The sequence below is a fragment of the Rhamphochromis sp. 'chilingali' genome, assembly GCF_963969265.1.
Source record: "Rhamphochromis sp. 'chilingali' genome assembly, chromosome: 16".
Classification (NCBI taxonomy): Eukaryota; Metazoa; Chordata; class Actinopteri; order Cichliformes; family Cichlidae; genus Rhamphochromis; species Rhamphochromis sp. 'chilingali'.
Genome location: NC_137943.1, coordinates 35,286,988 through 35,314,965, shown reverse-complemented (window position 1 = coordinate 35,314,965; position 27,978 = coordinate 35,286,988). Strand labels below are relative to the sequence as shown.

The 27,978-nt window shown below is 43.9% G+C and overlaps 1 protein-coding gene across 6 annotated transcripts; it reads left to right on the top strand.

The window, feature by feature from the left end:
- LOC308413031 (uncharacterized protein) lies at positions 1 to 27,844 on the top strand. Of its 6 annotated transcripts, XR_013974651.1 has the most exons (5): positions 1 to 381; positions 14,566 to 14,649; positions 17,471 to 18,630; positions 19,745 to 19,830; positions 26,501 to 27,844. XR_013974651.1 is itself a non-coding variant. In XM_080907815.1 (3 exons), the coding sequence occupies exons 1-3, from the start codon at positions 210 to 212 to the stop codon at positions 18,220 to 18,222; spliced, it is 1,008 nt and encodes a 335-aa protein (XP_080763941.1). In that variant the 5' UTR covers positions 1 to 209; the 3' UTR covers positions 18,223 to 18,738. The 6 variants fall into 6 exon arrangements, 4 of the variants coding, with proteins under 4 accessions (XP_080763941.1, XP_080763942.1, XP_080763944.1 ...); XR_013974652.1 differs by lacking the exon at positions 26,501 to 27,844 and having other exon boundaries at positions 19,745 to 20,592; XM_080907815.1 differs by lacking the exons at positions 19,745 to 19,830; positions 26,501 to 27,844 and having other exon boundaries at positions 17,471 to 18,738.
- Positions 27,845 to 27,978: the final 134 nt, after the last annotated feature.

Sequence of the window (27,978 nt, the reverse complement as noted above, 5' to 3'; positions counted from 1 at the left end):
GGCGGAAGTGGTTCCGTTTCTTGTGTGTCGCGCGAGCAGCAAGGCTGTTGCGTCTTCAAAGGCTTAATTTAGACTTTATGAGACATTCACACCTGTGCGGACTGAACGTGGAGCAATTTCTGTGTGTGAGCCGCGTGTGTGAGCTGAGTGTGTGAGCTGAGTGTGTGAGCTGAGTGTGTGAGCCGCGTGTGTGAGCCGCGGCAGCAACGATGCCTTCAGTTCAGTATCTGAGAGAGTTCATCAACGAGCGACTAACTGCTGCTGCTGAACAAATATTCTTGGAGTTTGAAAAAACGATCGTCCAGTACGAGGAAGAGATCGACCGTCAGCGCAGACTGCTGGATATCACCTGGAAACCCCAAATCAAGCTGCACAGGACAGGTGAGTGTCCCTCTGAGGGAGGATCCTGATCACAGCTCTGCGGGACGTTTCTGATTGTGAGGACTTTTTGGAGATGTGAGCTAACAAAGAGCAAACAGAGGACAGGACTGCGCTGTGAGGATGAAGTATAAATTTAAGAAAGAGGAAGATGATGAAGTGAAACTGTCTTTGATAGAGCAAATAATGTCAGGTGACCAGATATTCATAATAATAAATGTATTTTAATATTATTTATTTGAAGTGAAGTAGTAGTTATGTAGCAGACATTAGTAAATGTCTCCATGGTTGTCTACACCAGGGGTCTCTAACTCGCGGCCCGGGGGCCACTTGCAGCCCACGTCACCCCTCCTTACTTATATATTGCAATTTGGCCGTTAAAGTGACTTTTTGTGTTAGGGAGGATTTGTTTGTTGTTGAGTGCAATGTTAAAATAAGTTCTTTAAAAGCCAAAAATGATTTGATATGAAGGCAATATGAGCAAAGAGTACAAACATGTTGAGGTGTGAGTTCAGGGAGAGAGTCAAAGACGAATGTGTTCTCTTATGTCTGCATTTTTATTTTGTTAAATACAAACAAAATGATAGAAGTGCTGCCACGTGTCTGAACAGGAAGAGAGGACCGATGGGTTTGTTTGGTAGATCAGTGAAGGCTGCAGTTAGTGAAGAGTGGGACAAAGTAATGTGTGTTCATGTTTGCTGTTTTGTCTTGTTGTAGAACAGGCACGTGAGGGGGGGGGGGCTAGAGGGGCTTGAGCACCCGCCCCTTTCCTGATGGGTGCCCAAAGTGCCCTTTTGATAAGGCAACTTTAAAAAAATATGTATATATATATTTTTTTATGTGTGTGTGCGTGCGGAGTCCTGTCTGTGCCCCTCAGCAATAATATTTAACTATTAATCATAGTTTTGCTAAATAAAAGGATCTGGCTTGCATCAGTCACATGATCACATTTAACCAATGATCACTCTTGACGGCTGAACGCGCTGGTTACGAGCCGGGAACGAGCTCACAAAGAGCACGCGCATTTTTTGCGGTCCGGAGCTGCAGAGAAACACAAGTTAACTCAGAGACACAGACTGATGCGACACAACCAGTAAGTAGGTGTACAGCGCACACTGTAGTGTGTAGCACCCAGGAGTATTAGCTTATTACGTACACGTTGGTAAGCTGTCTTGTTGCAACTGACGAACTGAAACAAACGAGCGTGCTGTGTGTGCAACAGCGCGACACACATTACCTGTCCTTGTATTAACTGCACAGGTAGTGCTGGTCACAGCTGCTGGCTACCTGTGTAAGGCTGTCATGGGTCTGTAGCTCTGTCACCGTTTTAGGGAACATATTTAGTTTTAAAGTAAGTGTCCGGGCTTTTCCTGCCTTTCTGGAGGGATTATATTTCACTGAAAAACGATCTAATATGCATGTCCACATGATTATTATAATTATAATATATTAAAAACACACGCTGTATTTTAAAGAACATACATTAAGAAGCAGATTATATTAGATTTATATTTTAAATAAGACAAAAGTTGGATGTTACAGCAGTAAAATGATTGTATCTCTACAGTTTAAACATGTAATAAGCTTTGCCCCTGCACAGAGTGGATAGTGAAACAAATGGAATCATCATAAATACATTATTTCATATTTATTACTTCCCCCTCCTCATTGCTTTATTATTGTAGCTCTAGTAATAAATAATAATGTAAGGATTCTGGATCAGCACCGTGATGCCCATAGTATATACAGTATTCTGAAGAAGGTCTAAAATGTCACTGTGTGTGTGTGCATGTGTGTGTTTTATTTAGATGGATTTAAAAATATATATATTACTCATGATATAATATTGTGCAGACATGGCTGGTAAGGACATGAGGAGGAAACAGCAGGAGCTGTGTGAGGCTACTAAAGGCAGGGCTATAACATTTTTCTGTCATCATTTTATTATAGATTAAGTGCAGGAGTTGTTAGGTGTGGATAATTAGATTATAGTTTATTGCAAGAGCAAGTTGTGCCTTGTTCTCACATAGACAGCAAGTGCAGAGTGATATATGAAATGATGGAAGGAAGAAGAGAAGCAAAGAGTGATTCACAGGCAGAGCCGAGTTTATGTCACAGTTTTTTGTGTCCTTATGGTTCCAAGCGCTGTCACCAATCTTTGCATTTTGTTATTATCTCATGACACTTGTTTAATCAGCTACCATCTCTCCTGTGGACTTTTTAATGTCTACAGTCTCAGATCAACACAGCCCTGCCCTTCCCATATTAGATTCTTGATGAATGTGTGTTGTTGTTATTCAGCCTGGTTCAATGTGCCCCTTTTTAACTTTGAGCACCCGCCCCTTTAAACCTCTCTGCACGGCCCTGTTGTAGAATATTTGAAATTTTAAAAACAAACATTTTCAGAAATATTTGTGGCTGTTTGTTTGTTTGTTTGTTTGTTTGTTTGTTTTTGTACTACTTGATCACTAAAGTTGCCCTCCAATGAGATGACAGTGCCAGCAGTGGCCCACAGCTCGTTTAAGTTTGAGACCCCTGGTCTACAGTGTGCAGCATTAAACATGACAGAAAATCTGATAAATAAATTAATTTTTTTAATATAAGGAAATATCTTAGTAAGCAGTCTCTGTTGAAGTAAAAAATGGACTTTTTTGCTGTCACCACAGTTTCCAGTGGAAGTAGCTGATATAGTCATGTATCGTGTGCCATGTCCTGATCCAGAATGGCGGCTACATCACTGCATTAGCTATAAACACCTGTGAAGTGCCCCCCCTGGGAGGGTTAGGGTTAGCAGCATCAGTCTCATGAAATCAGCTAATCCAGGTACATGTGTGTGGTTTATCAGGTGTGTTACACAGGAGGAGGACAGGGAGCACACGTGCTTTTCTGTAAACTCAGTTAGTGCAGTAACATTCATCCATCCCTCCACTGTCATGAACTATACTCACTCTACGTTCGTGAATTCATGATTTTGACTAAAAACAATACTAGCTTTACCTCATGCCATTTTCTTTAGGCTACATTTTTCAGTGTTTGCTCCCTTGAATATACCACCAGAGAAAAGTGAAGGTTGATTGTACCACATAATATCGATTATATGCTATCATAGCGAGAAAAACAGTTTTCACCTCCCTTGATTACAGGTACCTGAAAGAGTTTGAGTTTGTGTCACAGTAGGGTAACACCTTGATACAAGTCACCAGAAACTATTTTAAGCCGCTGGCAGGGAGACACGTCTGGCTTCTATCGGCCTACTTTTGAGTAGGCAGGCTAGCTCAGGCTCCTTCCCCATTGTCACCGCAGAGAGGTGACATTCCATGTCCCAATTGCCAGTCTTGGTAGCCAGGGATCGGTCCACCAGGGCTTCCGCTCCGCTCCTAGAGGTTGGGTTCCTTACACCGCCTCCTGCAGGTGGTGGGCCTGCAGGACGATGGGCCTGTGTCCCGTTTTCAGGCTGGGCCCCATGGACTAAGGCCCGGTCACCAGACGCTTGCCCATGAACACCCTTCCCCATGCCTGGCTCCAGGGCAGGGCTCTGGTAACCCTATCCAAGGAAGGGTGAACTGTTCCCTTGATCTTACACTCAAATCAAATCAAATCAAATCACTTTTATTGTCACATCACATGTGCAGGCACACTGGCACAGCACATGCGAGTGAAATTCTTGTGTGCGAGCCCCACAAGCAACAGAGATGTGCAAACACAACAACACAAACGAGCAAAATACAAGAATGGCCAACCTGAAACTAATAAATATATGTACAATATATAATAGTGTATGCATTTCTGGATGTGTATACTAAATATTTTCCTACGTGTGTGTGTGTGTGTGTGTGTGTGTGTGTGTGTGTGTGTGTGTGTGTGTGTGTGTGTGTGTGTGTGTATACACATTTTTACAAATTAAATAGTAAAAAAATAAAATAAAATAAAATAATAATAATAATAATAAAATATATAAAATATACAGAGTTGAATATGTGCAGAACAAGTGGCATTACTGTACAGTGTGGAGTGCATAATGTTGAAGCTCCAGTAGTGAAGCTGAGGTGTCTATGACGTGTTCAGCAGTCTGATGGCCTGATGGAAAAAGCTGTCTCTCAGTCTGCTGGTACGGGACCGGATGCTGCAGAACCTCCTTCCTGATGGAAGCAGTCTGAACAGTTTATGGCTGGGGTGACTGGAGTCCTTGATGATCCTCCCCGCTTTCCTCAGGCAGCGCTTCCTGTAGATGTCTTGGAGGGAGGGAAGCTCACCTCCAATTATCCGTTCAGAGCACCGCACTACTCGCTGGAGAGCTTTGCAGTTGTAGGCGGTGCTGTTGCCATACCAGGTGGTGATGCATCCAGTGAGGATGCTCTCAATGGCACAGTGATAGAAGGTCCTGAGGATGCGGGGGCTCATGCCGAATCTTTTCAGTCTCCTGAGAAAGAAGAGGCGCTGCTGCGCCTTCTTCACTGTTTTGTTTGTGTGTACTGACCACGTAAGATCCTCAGCCAGATGTACACCAAGGAAGCGGAAGCTGCTCACTCTCTCCACAGCAGCGCCGTTGATGGTGATGGGGGTGTGTACTTCTCTGCACCTCCGGAAGTCCACTATCAACTCCTTTGTCTTTGCGACGTTGAGGGTGAGATGGTTGTCTTGACACCAGTGGGTCAGGGCGCTGACCTCCTCCCTGTAAGCTGTCTCATCACCGTTGGTGATAAGACCCACCACTGTAGTGTCGTCCGCAAACTTCACAATGATGTTGGAGCTGTTAGTGGCTGTGCAGTCGTAGGTGTAGAGTGAGTACAGGAGAGGGCTCAGTACACACCCCTGTGGAGCACCAGTGTTCAGTGTGATGGGGGATGAGGTGATGCTGCCCAGTCTGACCACCTGGCGTCTGTCAGACAGGAAGCTAAGGATCCAGCTGCAGAGGGAGCTGCTCAGTCCTAGATCCTGCAGTTTCCTGTCCAGCTTCGAGGGAACGATGGTATTCATAGGGGTCTTCTGAATCTCTCTTTGTCTAGTCCCTTACCCTGGACCAATTTGCCACATGAGACCCTTCCAGGGGGGAAAAGCCCCCAGACAACACAACACACAAACCCCTCCACCACGATAAGGTAGCGATTCGCAGCACTGACAACAAGTGGAAACCTTTTGTGCATTTCAGAGAATCATGTTCAGTTCACTTTTGTTTTTGTTGTCTCCTTTAGTCCCTCCAGACGTCCCGCAGCAGCCTGTCTGTAAGGAGGAGGAGGTTCTCATTGAGCTGCAGCTCTGTGACCAGGAGAGGAGCTCCAGCCTGGGCCAGGAAGAGCCAGAACCTCCACAGATTAAAGAGGAACAGGAGGAACTCTGCAGGAGTGAGGAGGGAGAGGAGCTTGGATTGAAGGAGGAGACTGATACCTTAATGGTGCCTGCTGCTAACGAGGAAAGAGACCACAGTGAATCAGAAGGAGGCTCTGCTGTAGCTGAGAGCCAGGATCAGGAAGAAAGCAGGAGTGCAGATCCAGGATCAACTGGAAATAAAAATGAAAGTCAAGAATTTCCTCCCAGATCAGGGAGTCAGTATAATTTTGACACAGCTAAAAAGTTTTTAAAATGTGACGTTTGTGGAAAATGCTTTAAAGATAATTATGAAATGAAACGACATTACAGAATCCACACAGGTGAGAAACCGTATTCTTGTGAAATGTGTGGGCATCGTTTTAGTCAGAAGAGTACTTTGACTGTCCACATGAGAATCCACACAAGTGAGAAGCCGTATCCATGTCAAACATGTGGAAAAATGTTTACACGCAGTAGTCGTTTGCTGGAGCACGTAAGATCTCACACAGGAGAGAAACCATATCCTTGTAAAATGTGCGGGAAAATGTTCACACGTAGTAGTTACCTGTCGGTGCACATAAGAATGCACACAGGAGAGAAACCACATCATTGTAAAACATGTGGGGAAATGTTCACCTATAGTAGTCAGCTCTTGCGCCACATGAAAACTCACACAGCTGAGAAGTCTTAGAGTATGTTGGAACTAGAGATGCACGCACTAAATTATTTTTTGGCCATTTCAGATTTTTCTCTGGGTGTCCTGCTGGTACTGATTTTTGATAATTGATGTTTAACTTTGACCATATAGAAACACCAATCACCAATGGTTTTCTCTGAACTCTGGATAGATTCGATAGATGAAGCTGATTTGTTAGGTTTGTAGCTACAAATGTTTTATGTGGGTCCAAACTGAGATATTATGGTACATAGTGGGGGATAAATAACTGACAGTTGTTACTTTATTAGTGTCTTATGGTGTGAAATAACATGTATGAGCTGTTTGGTTTTAAATAAATGGCAGATGTTGAAGCTATTATATATTTGTATATTTTTATTGCTCTATTTGTTTCACTGCTGTTTTTCATTTCATTGGGGGGGGTGATTAAAAAGTCAAGATAGAATATGGAAATCTCAGGTTGTATAGATAGGGTAAGCAGGTATAGGACCAGCATGCACTGGTTGTTTGTTTGTTTGTTTGTTTGTTTGTTTGTTTTTTTAAATACCTGCACAGGAGGGGCAGCAAAGAGAAAAAGTCTGCATGAAGGGATGAGGTCACTCAAGACCTCACTCCTGTACCTGCAGAGGTGTTTGGAGACCTCTGCTCTCTGAGCCAAGTAGCCACATGAGGCCACAGCCTGAGGGAAAGATCGTTTTCCTTCTTCGTGGGGACCTCTCAGAGCTGAGGACAGCTGCCTTTGAGCTCATCTGTTATCCAACCAAGCTTCATGAGGCTCACGGTGGTTGTAAGTAGTGCAGGATAAGATAAACTAGGGGTAAATGGAAATAATGGTGGGCTTGGTGATAAAGATGATAAAGACAATTATCGCAAAATAACATATCATGATAAAAATATGACATTGTTAATTTAAATTTTTTAGAAATACTGACAGAAACTGACATGAATGACTCGAATATTCCAGCCCACAGTTATTCAACACCAGTAATTATACCGTACCACCACATAGGAGAAATAACATCAACAAAAATATCACAAATCCTTGTGTCAAAGTCAATTAATGTAAATATTTAAAGAACAAAAGCTTGAGTCCCAGATGTGTTTGGAATAAGAATAGGTCTATATCAATACAAAAGTCAGCGTCTCCAACAAGGGCAAAGGTCAAAGCAGCTCCTCATAGCTCCTTTTGTTCTTGAAGAAGACATCTTTGCGATGAGCCTATCGAGATAATCCTTGTGTTAATGTATAGCCACTATACAAGCCATCTGCTGTCAGGAAGTATGTCTTTCAGTCAGCTATGAGTACCGAGGCACTTAGTCATGATGATAACATCTCCAGGAGCGATGCTTTTTTTGGTTCTCTGACAATTCTGACTGTCCTGAAGTTGAGGCAGATACTTCTGAAACCAGTGCTTCCAGAACAGGTCAGACATGTACTGCTCTTGTTCCCATCAGCACTGACCTCTGTCTTTCTGAAACACCCCTGTGCTACAGAGGTTTAGACGAGGGGTATCAAACTCATTTTACACCACATGACACATACAGCCCACTTTGATGTTAAGTAGGCAAGACTGGTGAATTTTTCTGTCAGTGTAAATAAGGTACATGAAGAACTGTGAGAAATACAACGACAGAAGAAGTTCTGGGAGCTCATTGCCCAAACTGTCCAGTTTTTTTTAACTGTAGTTGTAAAAAATCTAAAACTTCTATAGCAGAAAGTGAAAAAGATCAACTTTTCTGTTTCTCACAAAGTCACAGAGGTTTTGTTAGAGACACAGCTGAGCACTTTGTAGTTTGGCATCATTTGTGAAAGCTGAAATTTCTTCTGTATTGAAAAGCAAAAATGAGGCTTTCTTGTCAGAAGCCATTTTGGGGAATAAACAAAAACAGCGGCCGACAGCAGCATACACAACGGTAGACTGGTGTGTAATAAGCAAGCACATAATGCAGAAAACAGAGATTTTTGATGGTCTCAAAGCAGAAAGAGGGAGAGAGATGTGCAGGAATCATGGTGGAAGCAAAACAGCCAAAGAAAGAGTGAATTCATGAAAATGTTTTTCAAACGTGAGGCGTAGTTTTGGTCTTCTTTCATGCTGGTTCAGTGAATGTTGGTCTAATCATCGGAATCTGCATTTCCAGTGAGATGTCTACTTTCATCACGGGCGGCGTGTTCGTGTTCCTGCTGCCGGGTGAACGATCAGCTCATTATGTTTACATCTCTTTGTTTAATCTGTTTACCTGCTCTTTAATCGTTTGCTGTTTTGGCTGTTTGGTGGTCGTTGAAACTGTTTTAAGAGCTTTTAGCTGAGATTCTAACGTTTCCGTGGATACCACACATGTCTTTGTATAAACAACACATCTGGTGGTACATCCTGTTCAACCACATGTTCTCTCGCTCTGCTCCTGTACTGGGGGCATTAATTGTTTGTTGCTAGATTTCTTTGTCTGGTATGAATGGCCATAAGTTTGTATCAGTAGGAAAAACTGTAACACTTATGAACAGTCCAAAAAATGTCTGCTTGTGCTTGTTTGTGGTGAGCAGGTTAAGAATTCAAACAGGTTAAGAATTATAAGTTATATTTATAAATGGCTTCAAGTGCACAATTAGGACTGTGAGACTCATTTAGACACTCAAACACTGAGCAAGCTGAGCTTTGACACCCCTGATTTAGACATGAGATGTAACGGAGTCACATCTACATCCAGGGTTGTGTTTTAAGCATGAAATTCACACCCTGATGGCAACATATTGCACCAAGCATGAGATGGTCTTCCTGGTTGGACTTTTAGCCTCATGTGAGAGATTTTACCTTAAAGAGATAAACCTCTGTTACTCTGTTTATTTTGCTTCTGCTGCATTTCTGCATGTCCTCATCCACTAAATATAAAATAGTGTAAATGAGCAGCTTTTGATGTTTGACAGTTTTTATTGCGTCTGAACGTTCCTGCAGTTGGTTTGTGGTTGATGTGGATTTGCTGCTCATGTGAATCCTCCCACAGTGTTTCATTAGCAGCTGTAACCACAGTGACTCTGATAAAACAGGAATTAGCAGAATCCATCTGATATGAAGCTGTGCTTTGAATACCACTTCCCTCCTCTTTGAAGAGTAGTCAGATATCTGTGTTCAGGTTTTTGTACAGCCTCTTCTACACTTTGTATCACTGTGTTTGTAGAGCACAGTAGTAGAGAGCTGTGTCTGCCAGGGTTAGGGCTGCTATGGTCAGATTAGTTGATGTAGAAGATGTTTCATGAGTCATATCGTTTATCAGGGATATACTTTAGATGACTGTCTGATCTTGCTCCTTTCCACAATATACACTGAGGAGCCTGAAGGTCAGAATGATGTCTGTACCAGTGAAGTAAAGCACCACCTGCATTTGTCTCATAGTCACATGTGAGTGTGACAGATTCTCCTTCTGTTTCAGTGACTTCAGGTTGTTGAGGAGTGATTGAGTCTCCAGCTGTTAGTCCTGGAAAAAGAAAGAAGAAAAGTAGTGAAATGCAGTCTGTATATCTGCTTAATGCAGCAGCTTCAACTAAACTTTAATCCCTGTTCTTAAACTCACCTATAATGTGAGATAGAAGCAAAAAGAGGTGCAGCAACATGTCTTTGGAGTTATTAAAGCCAGACAGACAGCACATGAACAATGTTCTTCCACTGCAGCACAATGACCAACAAATAATGTCATTGGATGAGCTCAACTTCAGTGGGCGGGGCCAGTTTAATAGCTCAGCCAATCAAATAGTTCTGTGCTTCCACAGCAGCTCTGTCTCTGTCTCTGATCTTTACTGCTTCATTTCTCTGTTGTCTTTGTCATCAGTCCAATGACACAAGAATCAGAGGTTTAACAGTGTGTGGCTCCCTCTAGTGGATGTTGTGGAGTATTCTGTTGTCTTTGCTCCAAAGGTTTTTGTACAGAGTTTTGCTGTTTCCTGTCACTGTGGGCTGCAGAGCACAGTAGTACACAGCAGAGTCAGACAGCTGAAGCTTCTGGATCTTCAGAGGAGCTGACTTTTGCTTCTCATTGATTTTTGCATCAAATCTGTTGTTGTTGAATTCTTCAGCTTTAACTGTTGTTTCTGAGACACATTTGAGCATATACTTTGGGTAACTATTTACTTCTTGCTTGTACCAGATCAGTGTAGCTGCATAACTGGTCTCATATCTACAGTCAAGTGTAACTGTGTCTCCTTCAGCAGCAATGACATCTCCTTGTTCCTGGATCACTTTGTCTTCTCCTTTACACTCTGAGGAAGAACAGAACATGCAGAGGAAGAGATGGATCAATAAACATGATTAAAAACTCACCATTAATCAGACTCACACATTTATTTAAGCAGAGGAAACATGTTGATGTTTGTATCTCACCAAAGAAAAGAGCAGCAAGAATAATCCACAGCCAATGTTCCATCTGTACAACAAGGTTTAAATCAACAGGAGAAACTAGCTGATGTTCAACATTCAGTCTGAGAATTGTTCTCTTCACAGCAGCACTTATTATTGACACAATGGTTGAACACAGTGCAGAAGGAGAGCCCCGCCTACTGGATGATGTCGCCCTCTGTCTCCTCTTTGAGTCTCACTTCTCTCACTTCCTCTTCCTCCTGGTTCACAGACTGCTAGCAGCATTTGAATCACTGTGAGGAGGGAGGATGGAGCACTTTGCACTGTGTGCAAGGACAACGACCCGCAGTGTCATGGTTCACACAAGGATGAGACATGTCATCTGACACAATTTGTCAGATGACACGTAATATTTCAATCAAGAGAATTACTAAAATTGAAGAGAATAACGTTAACACTAATGAGCGATATTTATCTGTATGACAGAATGGAGCACCAGATATTCAGATTTAATATACAAGATGCAAAATATTTCAAATTTAAATATCACAAAAATAAATTTGCAAATTTCAATACTAATGATTAACAAATACTTTAACGAATAATTTATTCTTATTAAGACTTGTGGTAAAATGTTTTCTAGCCAATCAGTACTTAGAAAGCATACAAAGATCCACACAGGTGAGAAGCCATATTCCTGTAAATCATGTGGGAAAAACTTTCGTCGAAACTATCATTTGACCATCCACATGAGAACTCACACAGGTTAGAAACCGTATCAATGTCAAACATGTAGTGAAAAGTTTTGTGCATCTTCTTCACTTAAAGATCACGCACGGCTCCACTCAGGTGAGAAGCCGTACTCTTGCAAAACATGCGGGAAAAGTTTTTGTTGCCGTAATCATTTGGTTCTCCACATGTGTGAAGCGACATCTTTGTAACACTTGTGGGGAAAGTTTTCATCACAGGAGTATTCTGATGGAGCACATGAAAATCCACATGGGTGAGATGTCACACGTCTGTAACATCTGCGGGAAAAGATTTTTAAATATAACAGGACTTAAAAAACACAAAAATCCACCCAGGTAAACAGCTGTATTCCTGCAAAACATACGGGAAAAGCTTTAATCAAAATTCTGATTTGACTAGCCACATGAGAATTCACACAGGTGAAAAGGTGTAACCGAAAAATATCTTTAGAAAAAGCAACACCTTTGAAGCCAAGTTTAACGCAAACATTAATTCATGATGGTTCAAAAGTAGAGGCTTGGCTTGAAATCATCTTCTGACCTCTCCAATGATTGTTTGACTCTTACATGTAAGGCTTTTATATTATTCAGTGAAAATATGATTAATCTTATTTTGGATTTGATGGCAGCAGCACGTCTCAAAAGCTGGGTCAGGTCTCCACTGTGCAGCGTCCGTGACCTGAAAAGAGGAGTGTTGTCCCATTCTGGTCTGATAGAGGGTTCTAGCTGCTCAGCAGTCCTGGGTCTTCTTTGGTGTATTTTTGTTTCATGATGATCCAGATGTTTCAGCTGGTGAAAGGTCTGGGTCAGTTCAACACCCAGATGTTTCTGCTATGAAGCTGTGCTGTTAGAATAGATGCAGTGTGCAGTTTAGCGTCGTCCTGCTAAAATATGAAGACCTCTGAAAAAGTCGTCTGGGTAGAGAATATGTCACCTGTAAGCACCTTTCAGTGTTGATGGTGCCTTTCCAGATGTGCCAGCTGCCAGATCCACAGGCACTGATTTATACCCAGTCTTGTTCCTGACTGGTGGCCAATTAACCTCATTAGTTGCCAAATGTTCCTCCAACTGTTTCTTTCAGTACAACGTACTCTTCCAGCTTTTTGCTGCCCAATCCTGAGATGTGTCGCTACCATTCAATTCAAAATAAGTTCAATTCAAAATTTGGAAAAATATTTTTTCAGAAAAAAAAACTGACTTTAAAAATGTTTTTCTGTTTTGTTGTGAATAAAATACGGACTTATGAGATTTGCATGTTGTTTTTGTTGAAATTTTACACAAAGTCTGAGCCTTTTTGGAGTTTGGATAACGTACAACCCAGCTTTGGTTTGTAGTTCTGCTAAAGAACGGCATTGAATTGTTGAGTTGATGGTGTGATCCTAGTTTTCTATTCTGGAAAAATAAAAGTTAATACCTTTATTGTCATGGTAAGACTTTCTTTTTGGCTTCGACAGCAGCTCTGTCTCTGTCTCTGATCTTTACTGCTTCATTTCTCTGTTGTCTTTGTCATCAGTCACACAAGAATCAGAGGTTTAACAGTGTGTGGCTCCCTCTAGTGGATGTTGTGGAGTATTCTGTTGTCTTTGCTCCAAAGGTTTTTGTACAGAGTTTTGCTGTTTCCTGTCACTGTGGGCCTCACAGCACAGTAGTACACAGCAGAGTCAGACACTGCAGCAGAGGAGATCTGAAGAGTCATCAGTGTTTTATCTCCACTCACATTAAAAGTGATTCCAGGGACTGGATCTGATATTTTCCTTCCTGTTCCTGTGTGAGAGATCAGGAACTCTGGTGGTTTTCCTGGATGTTGCTGATACCAGTAGAAATAATCACTTCCAGTTGCTTCCTTGGAGTATTTGTAGGACAGAGTAACAGTGCTGCGTTCTACACTGAACTCTTCTTTGTTGGTTGGAGTGAGATCTTGACAGCAAACAGCTAAAATGAGAGAAATATGCTTTATACGAATTATAAATATTGAAATATATTTATGAATCACTGGAATGAAAAGCATTTTTAAATGTACAGATATTAGCGTACCTGTTAGAATCATTATAATCAGCAGAGGATGTGTGGAGCAGCTGAACGACAGCATGTTGAATAAAGAGGGTTTGTGTGGTCTGTATGATGAACTCTGTGTACTGTGGAGTTTTTCTGTTCTGTACTTCACCTCAGCTCCTCCCACAGTCTGTGTCTCCTCTTGGTCTTTATTTCAGGTTCCTGTTACGCTTCCTCAGAATGAAATTCAAAGATCCTGACAGCATGTTAGATAGGTGGCTGCTCAGAACAAGGTGCAGCATGTGAAAGGAAACTTCTGCCTTTGGCATTTTTACAGCGATTTGGAGTTCAGCTTGTGTGGGAATGTTTCTGATTCTTCTCTGAAAGTCTGAAGTTCATGTTCATCAGGTTGAACTGCCAGCGTGCTTCTGTCATCAGATTGCAATAACGTGTACTCTTGGTATCCAACACTTGTCTTTTCTACAGGACGATGCTTACATCACAGCATATGGATGTGACAGTTTAACCGTAAAGAGATAAACCTCTGTCACTCTGTTTATTTTGCTTCAGGTGCATTTTTGCACCTTCTAACTAATGAAATCTATAAATAATGTTCGTTGTTATAAGTTGTCAGTACATTAAAATTCAGCAGGTGTTGCAACAGTTACTCGCCTTGAGGTGACTTTTGTTGTGATTTGGCGCTATATAAATAAAATTGAATTGAATTGAACTTTGTTTCTTCATGTCTGAACGTTCCTGCAGTTGGTTTGTGGTTGATGTGGATTTGCTGCTCATGTGAATCCTCCCACAGTGTTTCATTAGCAGCTGTAACCACAGTGACTCTGATAAAACAGGAATTAGCAGAATCCATCTGATATGAAGCTGTGCTTTGAATACCACTTCCCTCCTCTTTGAAGAGTAGTCAGATATCTGTGTTCAGGTTTTTGTACAGCCTCTTCTACACTTTGTATCACTGTGTTTGTAGAGCACAGTAGTAGAGAGCTGTGTCTGCCAGGGTTAGGGCTGCTATGGTCAGATTAGTTGATGTTGGTGAAGCTTCTGAGTCATATCGATTATCAGGAATATACTGAGTTGTGTCCCCCTTTGCCCCTTTCCAGAGTATGAACTGAGGAGCCTGAAGGTCAGAATGATGTCTGTACCAGAAAAGCCAAGGAGTATCATCACTCGTCTCATAGCTACATGTGAGTTTGACAGATTCTCCTTCTGTTTCAGTGACTTCAGGTTGTTGAGGAGTGATTGAGTCTCCAGCTGTTAGTCCTGGAAAAAGAAAGAAGAAAAGTAGTGAAATGCAGTCTGTATATCTGCTTAATGCAGCAGCTTCAACTAAACTTTAATCCCTGTTCTTAAACTCACCTATAATGTGAGATAGAAGCAAAAAGAGGTGCAGCAACATGTCTTTGGAGTTATTAAAGCCAGACAGACAGCACATGAACAATGTTCTTCCACTGCAGCACAATGACCAACAAATAATGTCATTGGATGAGCTCAACTTCAGTGGGCGGGGCCAGTTTAATAGCTCAGCCAATCAAACAGTTCTGTGCTTCCACAGCAGCTCTGTCTCTGTCTCTGATCTTTACTGCTTCATTTCTCTGTTGTCTTTGTCATCAGTCACACAAGAATCAGAGGTTTAACAGTGTGTGGCTCCCTCTAGTGGATGTTGTGGAGTATTCTGTTGTCTTTGCTCCAAAGGTTTTTGTACAGAGTTTTGCTGTTTCCTGTCACTGTGGGCTGCAGAGCACAGTAGTACACAGCAGAGTCAGACACTGCAGCAGAGGAGATCTGAAGGTCCAGACGGTTTTTTCCAGACAGTTTTGTGGAGAATCTTGCAGCTGATTTCAGAAACTCTGACGGTCTTGAATTGTTCGTCCCTGATATGAGGATCAGGAACTCTGGCGGTTTCCCTGGATATTGTCGATACCAGAAGAAATAATCATTAATTATAATATCTCTGGATAATCTGTAGGACAGAGTGAGAGTGTTTCCTTCTACAGTGGACTCTTCATCCTTGACTGCAGTGAGTTGATCACAGCTGACACCTAAAGGAAGAGATAAATGTTGTTAAAGACGATGTTAAACTGTGAGCGCCTGTTCCAGTGATTTCTAGCAAACAGATCCTTTAAAGACATTTCTTCTTCCTGCTTTAACCGACCTGTTAGTGTGATCACAAACAAAGGAAACATGAGCCAGTAATGCAGTGACAGCATCTTCCACACACTATCTGTTCTGTATGCTTCACATATTGAATGTATCTGACAGTGGGAGTCCTTTTCTGCTCTGTGACAGTGTTGCTCCTCCTTCAGCCTCTTCCTCCTCTCATATCTCTGCATGTTCAGTCTTATCTTCATTTAGCTGCAGAAAGTTGTTGCTCATTGAGTTGTGTTGTGACTTGTGCACTGAGACAGAGAGGGCAGCATTTAAAGCATTCAACAGAAAACCCTTCACCAAACTTTCAATCTTGCATTTTTTAAACATTTGTCCTGAAGCTCTCAGTGTGGCTGTTGTTCTTAAAATGTCCTTCAGCTTTAATACATTAAAACATTTTATTTAGAGACATCCTGAAAATAAGAACATTACAAACATTTCCTAAACTTTGTCTGAACCCGTCGGAAGGCTGACAGTCAGTACTGATTTTCAACCTTGTCTTTTGTACAGAGCATTTTTCAGAATCTTTTACTAACATGAGGTGAAACATTTCGAGCTTTATAGCGTCAGTTTTGATGAGAATCCACAGTCTCGATTTAACAGAATACCACCTACACTAGACTGATCAATGTGTGGTCGTAAGTAAAGCCTCGGTTGTGAAGTCCATCATCTCAGTCCGCTGTATGAGTCCAGAAAAATCTTCAGCTTTGACAGAAACTGTTGTACACTTTGAAGCATGTGTGTGGGAATGTATGTGAATGTTTTACTGTTATATCTTATTAGTATTTTAAGTATTCTATCTATTTTATTTATTGAATTTTATTGTTTTATTTATATTTTGATATTGCTAGGGATGATGCAATGATCGGGGACCATTCTTAATTTCGTTGTTCTCATGACAATGACAATAAAGTTTCTGATTCTGATTATCGAGCTGCTCTCCAGGCTGATGCGTTCAGTTAGTCTGACTGATGAACTTTATAACCTGTGGATTTAAAAGCGACGCAGACATTGCGGGTTGTACAGGGCGGAACAAAAAGCAACTGTCCTCTGCAGGAAGCTTTATGTGTGACAGCAGGCGGAAGTAAGGAAAGAAAAGCCGGAAGTGTTTGTTTCCTGCGTGAGGAGTGAGCAGGGAGGCTTTTCTGTTGGAAAAGGCTTAATTTAGAGTTCTGCGTTGAATATTTTAAAAATCTGCGACACCGTCTGTGGAAGCTCACACCTGTGCGGCTGAAAGCGGAGTAATATCTCCGAGAAAGAGCGCAATTTAGCGCGGAAGCATACATCGATCGTGAGCTGAGTGTGTGAGCTGAGTGTGTGAGCTGAGTGTGTGAGCTGAGTGTGTGAGCTGAGTGTGTGAGCCGCGGCAGCAACGATGCCTTCAGTTCAGTATCTGAGAGAGTTCATCAACGAGCGACTAACTGCTGCTGCTGAACAAATATTCTTGGAGTTTGAAAAAACGATCGTCCAGTACGAGGAAGAGATCGACCGTCAGCGCAGACTGCTGGATATCACCTGGAAACCCCAAATCAAGCTGCACAGGACAGGTGAGTGTCCCTCTGAGGGAGGATCCTGATCACAGCTCTGCGGGACGTTTCTGATTGTGAGGACTTTTTGGAGATGTGAGCTAACAAAGAGCAAACAGAGGACAGGACTGCGCTGCGCTTTAAAGCTTTGAAGTCAGAATATTTTCCTCTTGAGGATTTTTTAGCTGAGGAATCAGATTTGTATATAAGACCAAGCTAAGAGAGGTCTGAGGATGGATAGTGTGAGAGGCTGCACTCGTGTCACATGTAAAGATGATAGTTTCTTTAAAGTGTAGTTGACTTTATTCACCATACAAGCTTATGATTGTCTCAGGTGTCCCACAGCAGCAGGTCTGTGAGGAGGAGGAGGAGGTTCTCCCTGAGCAGCAGCTCTGGAACCAGGAGAGGAGCTCCAGTGTGGAGCAGGAGGAGCCAGAAGCTCCACAGATTAAAGAGGAACAGGAGGAACTGTGCAGCAGTCAGGAGGGAGAGCAGCTGGGACTGAAGGAGGAGACGGACACCTTCATGGTGACTGCTGCTGCTGAGGAAAGTGGGTACAGTGAACTTGAACCGATGTGGGAGCAGCTCCTCTCTCACAGCTCTGCTGGAGCTGAGAGTCAGCATCAGGAAGGAAGCGGGAGCGCCGACTCAGGATCCACTAGAAATCGAAACATTAGTCACAGCAACAATGCAGATCGCCCTCCTGTGTCATACAGTCAGTGTAACAACAAAACTGGTGAAAAGTCTATAAAATGTGATGTTTGTGGAAAATCTTTTAAGTATACTTCCAGAATGAAGCGACATTATTCGATGCACACAGGTGAGAAGCCGTATTCTTGTGACATATGTGGAAAAGGTTTTTCTCAGATGGATAATTTGACTGTGCACATGAGAATCCACACGGGTGAAAAGCCGTATCCTTGTGTTGCATGTGGGAAGAACTTTACTGTAAGGAGTAATTTGTTGATCCACATGAGAATCCACACAGGCGAGAAGCCGTCTTCCTGTAAAACATGCGGGAAAATGTTCAGGTGTCACAGTCATTTGTGGCGCCACAATAAAATTCACACGTGGCAAAAGTCTTAGAGAAAAACTGTCTGTGAAGCCGAGGCTGATAAATATCCATCCGAGGATTCACAGAATCTCAGAGCAGAGCTTCCAGGTTTACAAACCTTCACACTGCTCCATCACTTTATTACATGTCACACGGTGTGAGATCAGTCTAACAACAGATGTGTCAGCCTGCAGAGTCTCGTGGAGGCTTTTAAATGCTCAAGTGAAAACACGGTGAAGGTCTTTTATTTAAATTGTACTTTGGAAAAAGTCAAATTTAAAGGTCTTTTGAATGAAATATTAAGTTTGCTTTTTCTGTGTATGTTTGTACTGTCAGGCAGATTAGATCCCTGAGCTCGGCTCCATCCAGAAGTGAAGTTAAAGGCCGAAAATCCAGCCTTCATGGGTGTCATGTAACACAGAGCTTTAACAGAGTCTTCTGTATGTATAAAGTCCAAAACCTTTGTGCCTGCTTCACTTTTATCAGATGTTTGCTCTTCTCTCTCACTCAGACACACACACACACACACACTCAGACACACACACACACACACACACACACACACTCACACTCACACTCAGACACACACACACTCACACTCAGACACACACACACACACACACACACACACACAGAATCCAGGTTGAAAGGTTTAAATATTATTATTATTTCATTGCAGCAATTCTTTTTCAGTTTTATTGATTCAGAACTGGAAACTGCATGTGAACTATGTAGAGTACGAGAGGGGGAACTGTGTTTCTAATCGAGATGATAAGAAGTCCGGTTAAAATTATACAAACTGAATTATGTTGAATAAATGTAACTAATAAAGAAACGTTTGCTGCAGAGGGAAGTAGAGAGAGAACACCAGGGTGCGGCTCGTCATCAAATGATTGGATATAATTGGATGATGACATGAGGGAAAAGTGGAGAGGACTATCAAACTCTTTCTGGTTAATGATTGGTCATTATTTCATCTGGATTTTGTTGCAGTGTACTGACTGAAAGATCCAGGATCACACATGTAGGAGCCTAAATGCATGCGCTTCAACATATAAAGAAACATTCCTGAGCTAGAAGCCAATGACATTTAGATGAGGAAGCTCCTGACCATGCACAGAGGGTTTCACCCAAAGCCCAGCACCCTGTGACTGTATGCTACGGTGTTACAGCCCTAGCAGGGCCTCCTCCTGAAGGTGCCTGTGTGGGCGTGTCCCACCACCTCTTCTGCCTGAGGTGCCACCTTTCCCTTTTGTGCAGCTGACTCTCGTCAGTAGTTAAGGAGATTTAAGCCCAGGGAAAGGTGAGCTCTGGGCCAGAGTGCCCTTAGTGTGTTTGCAGCTTGTGAGCTGCACTCTTTTTGACTTACTTTGTGCTTTATTGACTAACATTTGAGTTTCGTTTGTTTTCTTAAATGGTGATAGCGGCTTGTCTGTCTCTTTTAGTTGAGCTATTTTAATAAAACTCTTTAATTTAACCCTGTTGCCTCCTTGGCTCCTTTTTCTGACCTGGACACTTATTGTTACTTCCCCCTCACCGCCTGGACCCTTTTAGGGGAACGTAACATACGGGAAGAAAGCAGAAACCCAAGAAAAAGGAGCAAGAGGACAAACCATCATGGAAGGACAGGCCCCTGCACGGTATGTACCACCGGCAGATAGAGGAGGTGGCTGATACCCAGAAATCCTACCAGTGGCTGGACTGAAAGACAGCACAGAGGCACTAATCATGGCAGCACAGGAACAAGCTCTGAGCACAAGAGGCTGGGGTCTGTCACAGCAGGAGAGACCCCAGGTGCAGGCTGTGTAAAGATGCTTTCTTTTGTCCTCGCTAAATTGCTTTTATAAATGATCCTGTCTGCATTTAAAGTTAAGCTGGTGTACATTACCTTTGATATCATTCAATTAGACTTATCTTCTCATATAAAACAGTGTACAGAATGACAAATGGTTTGTCTCTTTTTTACTGTAAAAGCTGAGTTTTAAAGGTTTTCATATAGGAAATCTTTACAATTTGTACAATACAGAATTTATCATCAACTAGCGACGATGTTTCCTCCTGACTGTTGATGCTGATATAAAGTGTTGGTTTGTGGTTGATGTGGATTTGCTGCTCATGTGAATCCTCCCACAGTGTTTCATTAGCAGCTGTAACCACAGTGACTCTGATAAAACAGGAATTAGCAGAATCCATCTGATATGAAGCTGTGCTTTGAATACCACTTCCCTCCTCTTTGAAGAGTAGTCAGATATCTGTGTTCAGGTTTTTGTACAGCCTCTTCTACACTTTGTATCACTGTGTTTCTAGAGCACAGTAGTAGAGAGCTGTGTCTGCCAGGGTTAGGGCTGCTATGCTCAGATTAGTTGATTTATCTGTTGTTGTGGACTGATATCGATTATCAGGAATATATTGAGTTGTTTCTCGTTTCCCTCCTTTCCAGAGTATAAACTGAGGAGCCTGAAGGTCAGAATCATGTCTGTACCAGTGAAGGCGTGGGTAACTTGCATCTGTCTCATAGCTACATGTGAGTGTGACAGATTCTCCTTCTGTTTCAGTGACTTCAGGTTGTTGAGGAGTGATTGAGTCTCCAGCTGTTAGTCCTGGAAAAAGAAAGAAGAAAAGTAGTGAAATGCAGTCTGTATATCTGCTTAATGCAGCAGCTTCAACTAAACTTTAATCCCTGTTCTTAAACTCACCTATAATGTGAGATAGAAGCAAAAAGAGGTGCAGCAACATGTCTTTGGAGTTATTAAAGCCAGACAGACAGCACATGAACAATGTTCTTCCACTGCAGCACAATGACCAACAAATAATGTCATTGGATGAGCTCAACTTCATTGGGCGGGGCCAGTTTAATAGCTCAGCCAATCAAACAGTTCTGTGCTTCCACAGCAGCTCTGTCTCTGTCTCTGATCTTTACTGCTTCATTTCTCTGTTGTCTTTGTCATCAGTCCAATGACACAAGAATCAGAGGTTTAACAGTGTGTGGCTCCCTCTAGTGGATGTTGTGGAGTATTCTGTTGTCTTTGCTCCAAAGGTTTTTGTACAGAGTTTTGCTGTTTCCTGTCACTGTGGGCTGCAGAGCACAGTAGTACACAGCAGAGTCAGACACTGCAGCAGAGGAGATCGTTATTTGTCTTTGATCATCAACGACTTTAAAAGACACTGGAGAATTCTCGCTTCAATAAATCTCCATTTCCCAAATGAGAGATCAGGAACTCTGGTGGGTTTCCAGGATATTGTCGATACCAGAAGAAATAATCGTCACTTCTTGCTTCTCTGGATAAACTGTAGGACAGAGTGAGAGTGTTTCCTTCTACAGTGGACTCTTCATCCTTGACTGCAGTGAGTTGATCACAGCTGACACCTAAAGGAAGAGATAAATGTTGTTAAAGACGATGTTAAACTGTGAGCGCCTGTTCCAGTGATTTCTAGCAAACAGATCCTTTAAAGACATTTCTTCTTCCTGCTTTAACCGACCTGTTAGTGTGATCACAAACAAAGGAAACATGAGCCAGTAATGCAGTGACAGCATCTTCCACACACTATCTGTTCTGTATGCTTCACATATTGAATGTATCTGACAGTGGGAGTCCTTTTCTGCTCTGTGACAGTGTTGCTCCTCCTTCAGCCTCTTCCTCCTCTCATATCACTATATTAGTTTTTTTTTCTTATAAAACTTGATCTAAACCCATCTACTTAACAAAGATGGCAGCCTCGTCGCGAGCTCCCCCAAGCAACGGCTTTCTTCTGTGTTTAATTTTACTTTTCCTTTATTTTTTCACGAGCAGCACTTGTCTCCTTGTGTACGACCGACAAACCTTACTGGACATAAAAGACGGTCTTTCTTATAACTTTCCGGAGTTCAAGTTTTGCAACACGGACGCTCCGTTTGCAGACCCCCCATTCATCTCACCTGAGACGCCTTTGTTCTCTGGCCCTGGAGGCCGCAAACGCCGACGCAGAGGGAGAAGATCTGGCGTTCTGGTTCGACTGAGACGGCGCACTTACAGACCACCGTTACCCAGTTTATTACTGGCTAATATGCAGTCTCTGGAGAACAAGCTGTGCGAGCTTCGGGCACGGATCTCATTCCAGCGAGAGATGCGGGACTGCTGCGTGATCTGCCTCACAGAAACCTGGCTATCGGACAAAGTACCGGACTCCGCAATACAACTGCCGGGGTTCTCTGTGCACCGCGCGGACAGGTCACAGGATCTTACTGGGAAAAGCAGAGGCGGTGGTGTATGTTTCATGATCAACAACAGCTGGTGTGATTATGCGAACGTGCACCCGGTCAAATCCTTCTGCTCACCGGACCTGGAGTACCTGATGATTAAGTGCCGGCCATTCTGGCTACCGAGGGAATTTACAGCAGTGATTATTACGGCTGTTTACATTCCCCCACAAGCCGACACTGACCGAGCACTCAGGGAACTGTACAGCGCGATCAGCAGCGAGGAAACCGCACACCCAGAGGCAGCGTTTATCACAGCCGGAGACTTTAATAAGGGAAACCTGAAGAAAGTCTCACCAAAACTCCATCAACACATCCTTTTCAACACACGTGGAAACCGGCAACTCGACCACTGTTACACCTCTTTCCGGGATGCGTACAAAGCCCTCCCCCGCGCCCCATTCGGCCAATCAGATCACTGCTCCATCCTGCTCCTGCCCGCCTACAGGCAGAAGCTGAAAGTAGGAAGCTCCAACCCGGAGGGCGGTGCACTGTTGGACGGACCAATCGGAGTCTGCGCTGCGGGACTGTTTTGATCACGCGGACTGGGAAATGTTTCACGTGGCCGCCAGAGACATTGATGAATACACAGACTCAGTCTGTGGATTTATCAGGAAATGCGTGGAAGATGTCGTCCCATCCAGAACAGTTAAATCCTTCCCAAATCAAAAACCCTGGATTAACGGAGATGTTCGCGCGGCACGGAGCACCGCCTTTGCCTCCGCGAACACATCGGACTACAAACACGCACATTACCAACTCCGGAAGACGATCAAAGCAGCCAAACGTGAGTACAGGGACAGGGTGGAACAACAGTTTGACAACCCTCGGAGTATGTGGCAGGGACTAAACACGATCACAGACTTTAGAGGGAAAACCAGCACACCGCAGACCACGGCCTCTCTGTGTGAGGATCTAAACGTATTCTACGCTAGATTCGACACAGCGAACACCATGAGACCGGACAGTGTGCGCACCGCGGATGACGTCAGTGCGCACACTGTGTCTGAGGAGGATGTGCGGAAGTGCTTCAGGAAGGTGAACGCACGCAAAGCTACTGGTCCGGACGGGATTCCCGGCCGCGTCCTCAAGTCATGCACGGCTCAGCTGGCTGGAGTGTTCACGCACATCTTCAACCTTTCCCTCTCTCTGTCTGTAGTCCCAGCCTGCTTCAAAATGGCCACCGTCGTCCCTGTACCCAAATCCTCCACCATCTCCTCACTGAACGACTGGCGACCTGTAGCCCTGACCCCCATCGTGAGCAAATGCTTCGAGAAGCTGGTCAGGGACTTCATCTGCTCTGCACTACCCGACTCACTGGACCCTCTACAGTTTGCATACCGCCACAACAGGTCCACTGATGATGCCATAGCCCTGACACTACACACTGCCCTGTCACACCTGGAGAAGAGAGACACGTATGTGAGGATGCTGTTTGTAGATTACAGCTCAGCATTCAATACCATCGTTCCCTCGAAGCTGGACAGGAAACTGCAGGATCTAGGACTGAGCAGCTCCCTCTGCAGCTGGATCCTTAGCTTCCTGTCTGACAGACGCCAAGTGGTCAGACTGGGCAGCATCACCTCATCCCCCATCACACTGAACACTGGTGCTCCACAGGGGTGTGTACTGAGCCCTCTCCTGTACTCACTCTACACCTACGACTGCACAGCCACTAACAGCTCCAACATCATTGTGAAGTTTGCGGACGACACTACAGTGGTGGGTCTTATCACCAACGGTGATGAGACGGCTTACTTGGTAGGTCAGATCATAACCTGATTCACCTCACCCCCCGCTATGTGCCAATTGTGAGGAGGGAACCTGTGACCACCAGGACTGTTAGGAGGTGGTCAGAGGAGGCAATAGCGGAACTACAGGGCTGTTTCGAGGTGACCGACTGGGAAACACTCTGTGAGCCTCACGCCGAGGACATCAATGGGCTTACTGAGTGTATCACAGACTACATAACTTTCTGCACCGACTCCATTGTTCCAGCTCAGACTGTTCATTGTTACCCAAATAACAAGCCGTGGGTGACTAAGGACATCAAAGCCCTCCTCAACAACAAGAAGAGGGCTTTCAGAGGGGGCAACAAAGAGGAGGTGAGGAAGGTCCAGGTGTTACTAAAGGACAAGATCAGAGAGGCTAAGGACAATTACAGGAGGAAGCTGGAGTGGAAACTCCAGCAGAACAGCATGAGAGAGGTGTGGAGGGGCATGAAGACCATCACTGGATTCAGGCCAACCAACAGCAGGGGAGCTGAGGGAGGTGAGAATAGAGCCGACGAGTTGAATCTGTTTTTCAATAGATTCGACACCACAGTGTCTGCTCCCACCCCCACAACCTCACCTGCAGTCAGCCTGGAATCCAGAGCCACACCACTGTGCCAGCCTCTCTCTTCACATGTTGCCTCCTGTGAGATTCCTGACACCCCTCCCCCACCCATCACCTTCACTCAATACCAGGTTGAGATGCAAATGAGGAGACTTCACTCAGGCAAGTCTGCTGGACCAGACGGAGTGAGTCCCCTTGTCCTCAAGGCCTGTGCCCCCCAGCTGTGTGGAGTTTTTCATAAACTGTTTATGCTGAGTCTGAGTCTGCAGAGGGTCCCGGTGATGTGGAAGACATCATGCCTCGTCCCTGTACCAAAGACGCCTCGTCCCAGTGGCCCCCAGGATTACAGGCCCGTGGCACTGACCTCCCACATCATGAAGACCCTGGAAAGGCTCATCCTGGACCAGCTGCGACCCATAGTAAGACCACATCTGGATCCCCTTCAGTTCGCTTATCAGCCTCGTCTCGGAACAGAGGACGCCATCATCTACCTGCTCAATCGTGTCTACACCCATCTGGACCAGCCGGCGAGCACTGTGAGGGTCATGTTTTTTGACTTTTCCAGTGCTTTCAACACCATCAGGCCGACCCTCCTGGGTGATAAGTTAGCAGCGATGCAGGTGGATGCTTCTCTGGTGTCCTGGATTGTTGATTACCTGACAGGAAGACCACAATATGTACGTCTCCCACAGTGTGTGTCTGACAAGGTGATTAGCAACACAGGGGCACCACAGGGGACTGTCCTCTCCCCCTTCCTCTTCACCCTCTACACCACAGACTTCAGCCACTGCACAGAGACCTGCCATCTTCAGAAGTTTTCTGATGACTCTGCGGTGGTTGGATGCATCAGCAGGGATGATGAGACAGAGTACCGGGCTGTGGTCGACTCCTTTGTCACGTGGTGTGAGCAGAATCATCTGCAGCTCAACGTGGCAAAGACCAAGGAACTGATCGTGGACTTCAGGAAGACCAGGAAACACTTGACCCCTGTTTCAATCCAGGGGGTCAGTGTTGACATTGTGGAGGACTATAAATACCTTGGAGTACACATTGACAATAAACTGGACTGGGCTAAAAACACCACAGCACTTTACAGGAAGGGCCAGAGTCGTCTCTATTTTTTGAGGCGACTGAGGTCCTTCAACATCTGCCAGAAAATGCTGAGGATTTTCTATGAGTCTGTGGTGGCCAGTGCGATCCTCTATGCTGTTGCATGCTGGGGGAGCAGGCTGAGGGTCGCAGATGCCAACAGACTTAATAAACTGATCCGTAAGGCCAGCAATGTTGTGGGGATGGAGCTGGACTCCCTCAAGGTGGTGTCGGAGAGGCGGATGCTGTCCAAGATAAAGACAATGTTGGATAACACCTCCCACCCACTCCATGACATGTTGGTCAGTCACAGGAGCTCGTTCAGTGAGAGACTGAGATTACCGAAAAGCACCACTGAACGACACAGGAAATCATTCCTGCCTGTGGCCATCTCCCTGTACAACGCATCCACTTAACACACTGTTTGCTGCTACAACTACACATGTTTCTTTTCCAACTATTTATTTATAAGTGACTTATGTATGTATGTATGTATGTATGTGTATATATGTATATATTGTACTATTCTTAGTTAGCGTATTGTCTGTCTTGTCTTAATGTTGGTTTAAAATGGAGCACTGTAACAAAAAATAATTTCCCCCAGGGATCAATAAAGTATTCTGATTCTGATTCTGATTCTGATACAGGGAGGAGGTCAGCGCCCTGACCCACTGGTGTCAAGACAACCATCTCACCCTCAACGTCGCAAAGACAAAGGAGTTGATAGTGGACTTCCGGAGGTGCAGAGAAGTACACACCCCCATCACCATCAACGGCGCTGCTGTGGAGAGAGTGAGCAGCTTCCGGTTCCTTGGCGTACACCTGGCTGAGGATCTTACGTGGTCAGTACACACAAACAAAACAGTGAAGAAGGCCCAGCAGCGCCTCTTCTTTCTCAGGAGACTGAAAAGATTCGGCATGAGCCCCCGCATCCTCAGGACCTTCTATCACTGTGCCATTGAGAGCATCCTCACTGGATGCATCACCACCTGGTATGGCAACAGCACCGCCTACAACTGCAAAGCTCTCCAGCGAGTAGTGCGGTGCTCTGAACGGATAATTGGAGGTGAGCTTCCCTCCCTCCAAGACATCTACAGGAAGCGGTGCCTGAGGAAAGCGGGGAGGATCATCAAGGACTCCAGTCACCCCAGCCATAAACTGTTCAGACTACTTCCATCAGGAAGGAGGTTCTGCAGCATCCGGTCCCGTACCAGCAGACTGAGAGACAGCTTTTTCCATCAGGCCATCAGACTGCTGAGCACTTCATAGACACCTCAGCTTCACTACTGGAACTTCAACATTATGCACTCCACACTGTATATAAATGCCACTTGTTTTGCACATATTCAACTCTGTATATTTTATATATTTTATTATTATTATTTTATTTTATTTTTTTACTATTTAATTTGTAAAAATGTGCATACACACACACACACACACACACACACACACACACACACGTAGGAAAATATTTAGTATACACATCCAGAAATGCATACACTATTATATATTGTACATATATTTATTAGTTTCAGGTTGGCCATTCTTGTATTTTGCTCGTTTGTGTTGTTGTGTTTGCACATCTCTGTTGCTTGTGGGGCTCGCACACAAGAATTTCACTCGCATGTGCTGTGCCAGTGTGCCTGCACATGTGATGTGACAATAAAAAGTGATTTGATTTGATTTGATTTGAAGGCCTGAAGGTCACTAACAGTCAACATTGATTTCTAGCCTCATCTTTTGTGTGCATTTTTGCATTTTTCCTAACATAAAGTGAAATGTTTTGGAAATGCCTTTTAGCTTTAGTTTTTAAGATCATGGGATAAACCTAAAACACAATCTCCAAAAGAATACTGCCTACAACAGACTGCTCAATGTGTGGTTGTAAATAAAGTTCTCACTTGTAGAACTCAGCATCTCAGTCTGTTGTACGAGTCAATAAACATCTTTAGCTTTGACATAACCGGTTATAGTTGATGTTATTCTGTCAGTCTGGTAAAGTTTCGTGCAGGCTACACTGGTTAGTTTTCAGTGAAATTTACAGTGATGCTCGATGTTTGACTGCTGCAGAGCAGCTGCGGTGTTCATGGTCAATGGTAAATTACACTGAGAGCAGCAGACA

What these genes read in the sequence shown, in the direction of transcription:
- LOC308413031 (XM_080907815.1), top strand. Translation starts at nt 210, where the DNA reads ATGCCTTCAGTTCAGTATCTGAGAGAGTTCATCAACGAGCGACTAACT. An exon ending in AATCAAGCTGCACAGGACAG is followed by an intron (nt 382 to 14,565) that starts GTGAGTGTCCCT and finishes GCCCCTTTCCAG; the next exon opens with AGTATGAACTGAGGAGCCTG. An exon ending in CACTCGTCTCATAGCTACAT is followed by an intron (nt 14,650 to 17,470) that starts GTGAGTTTGACA and finishes TGATTGTCTCAG; the next exon opens with GTGTCCCACAGCAGCAGGTC.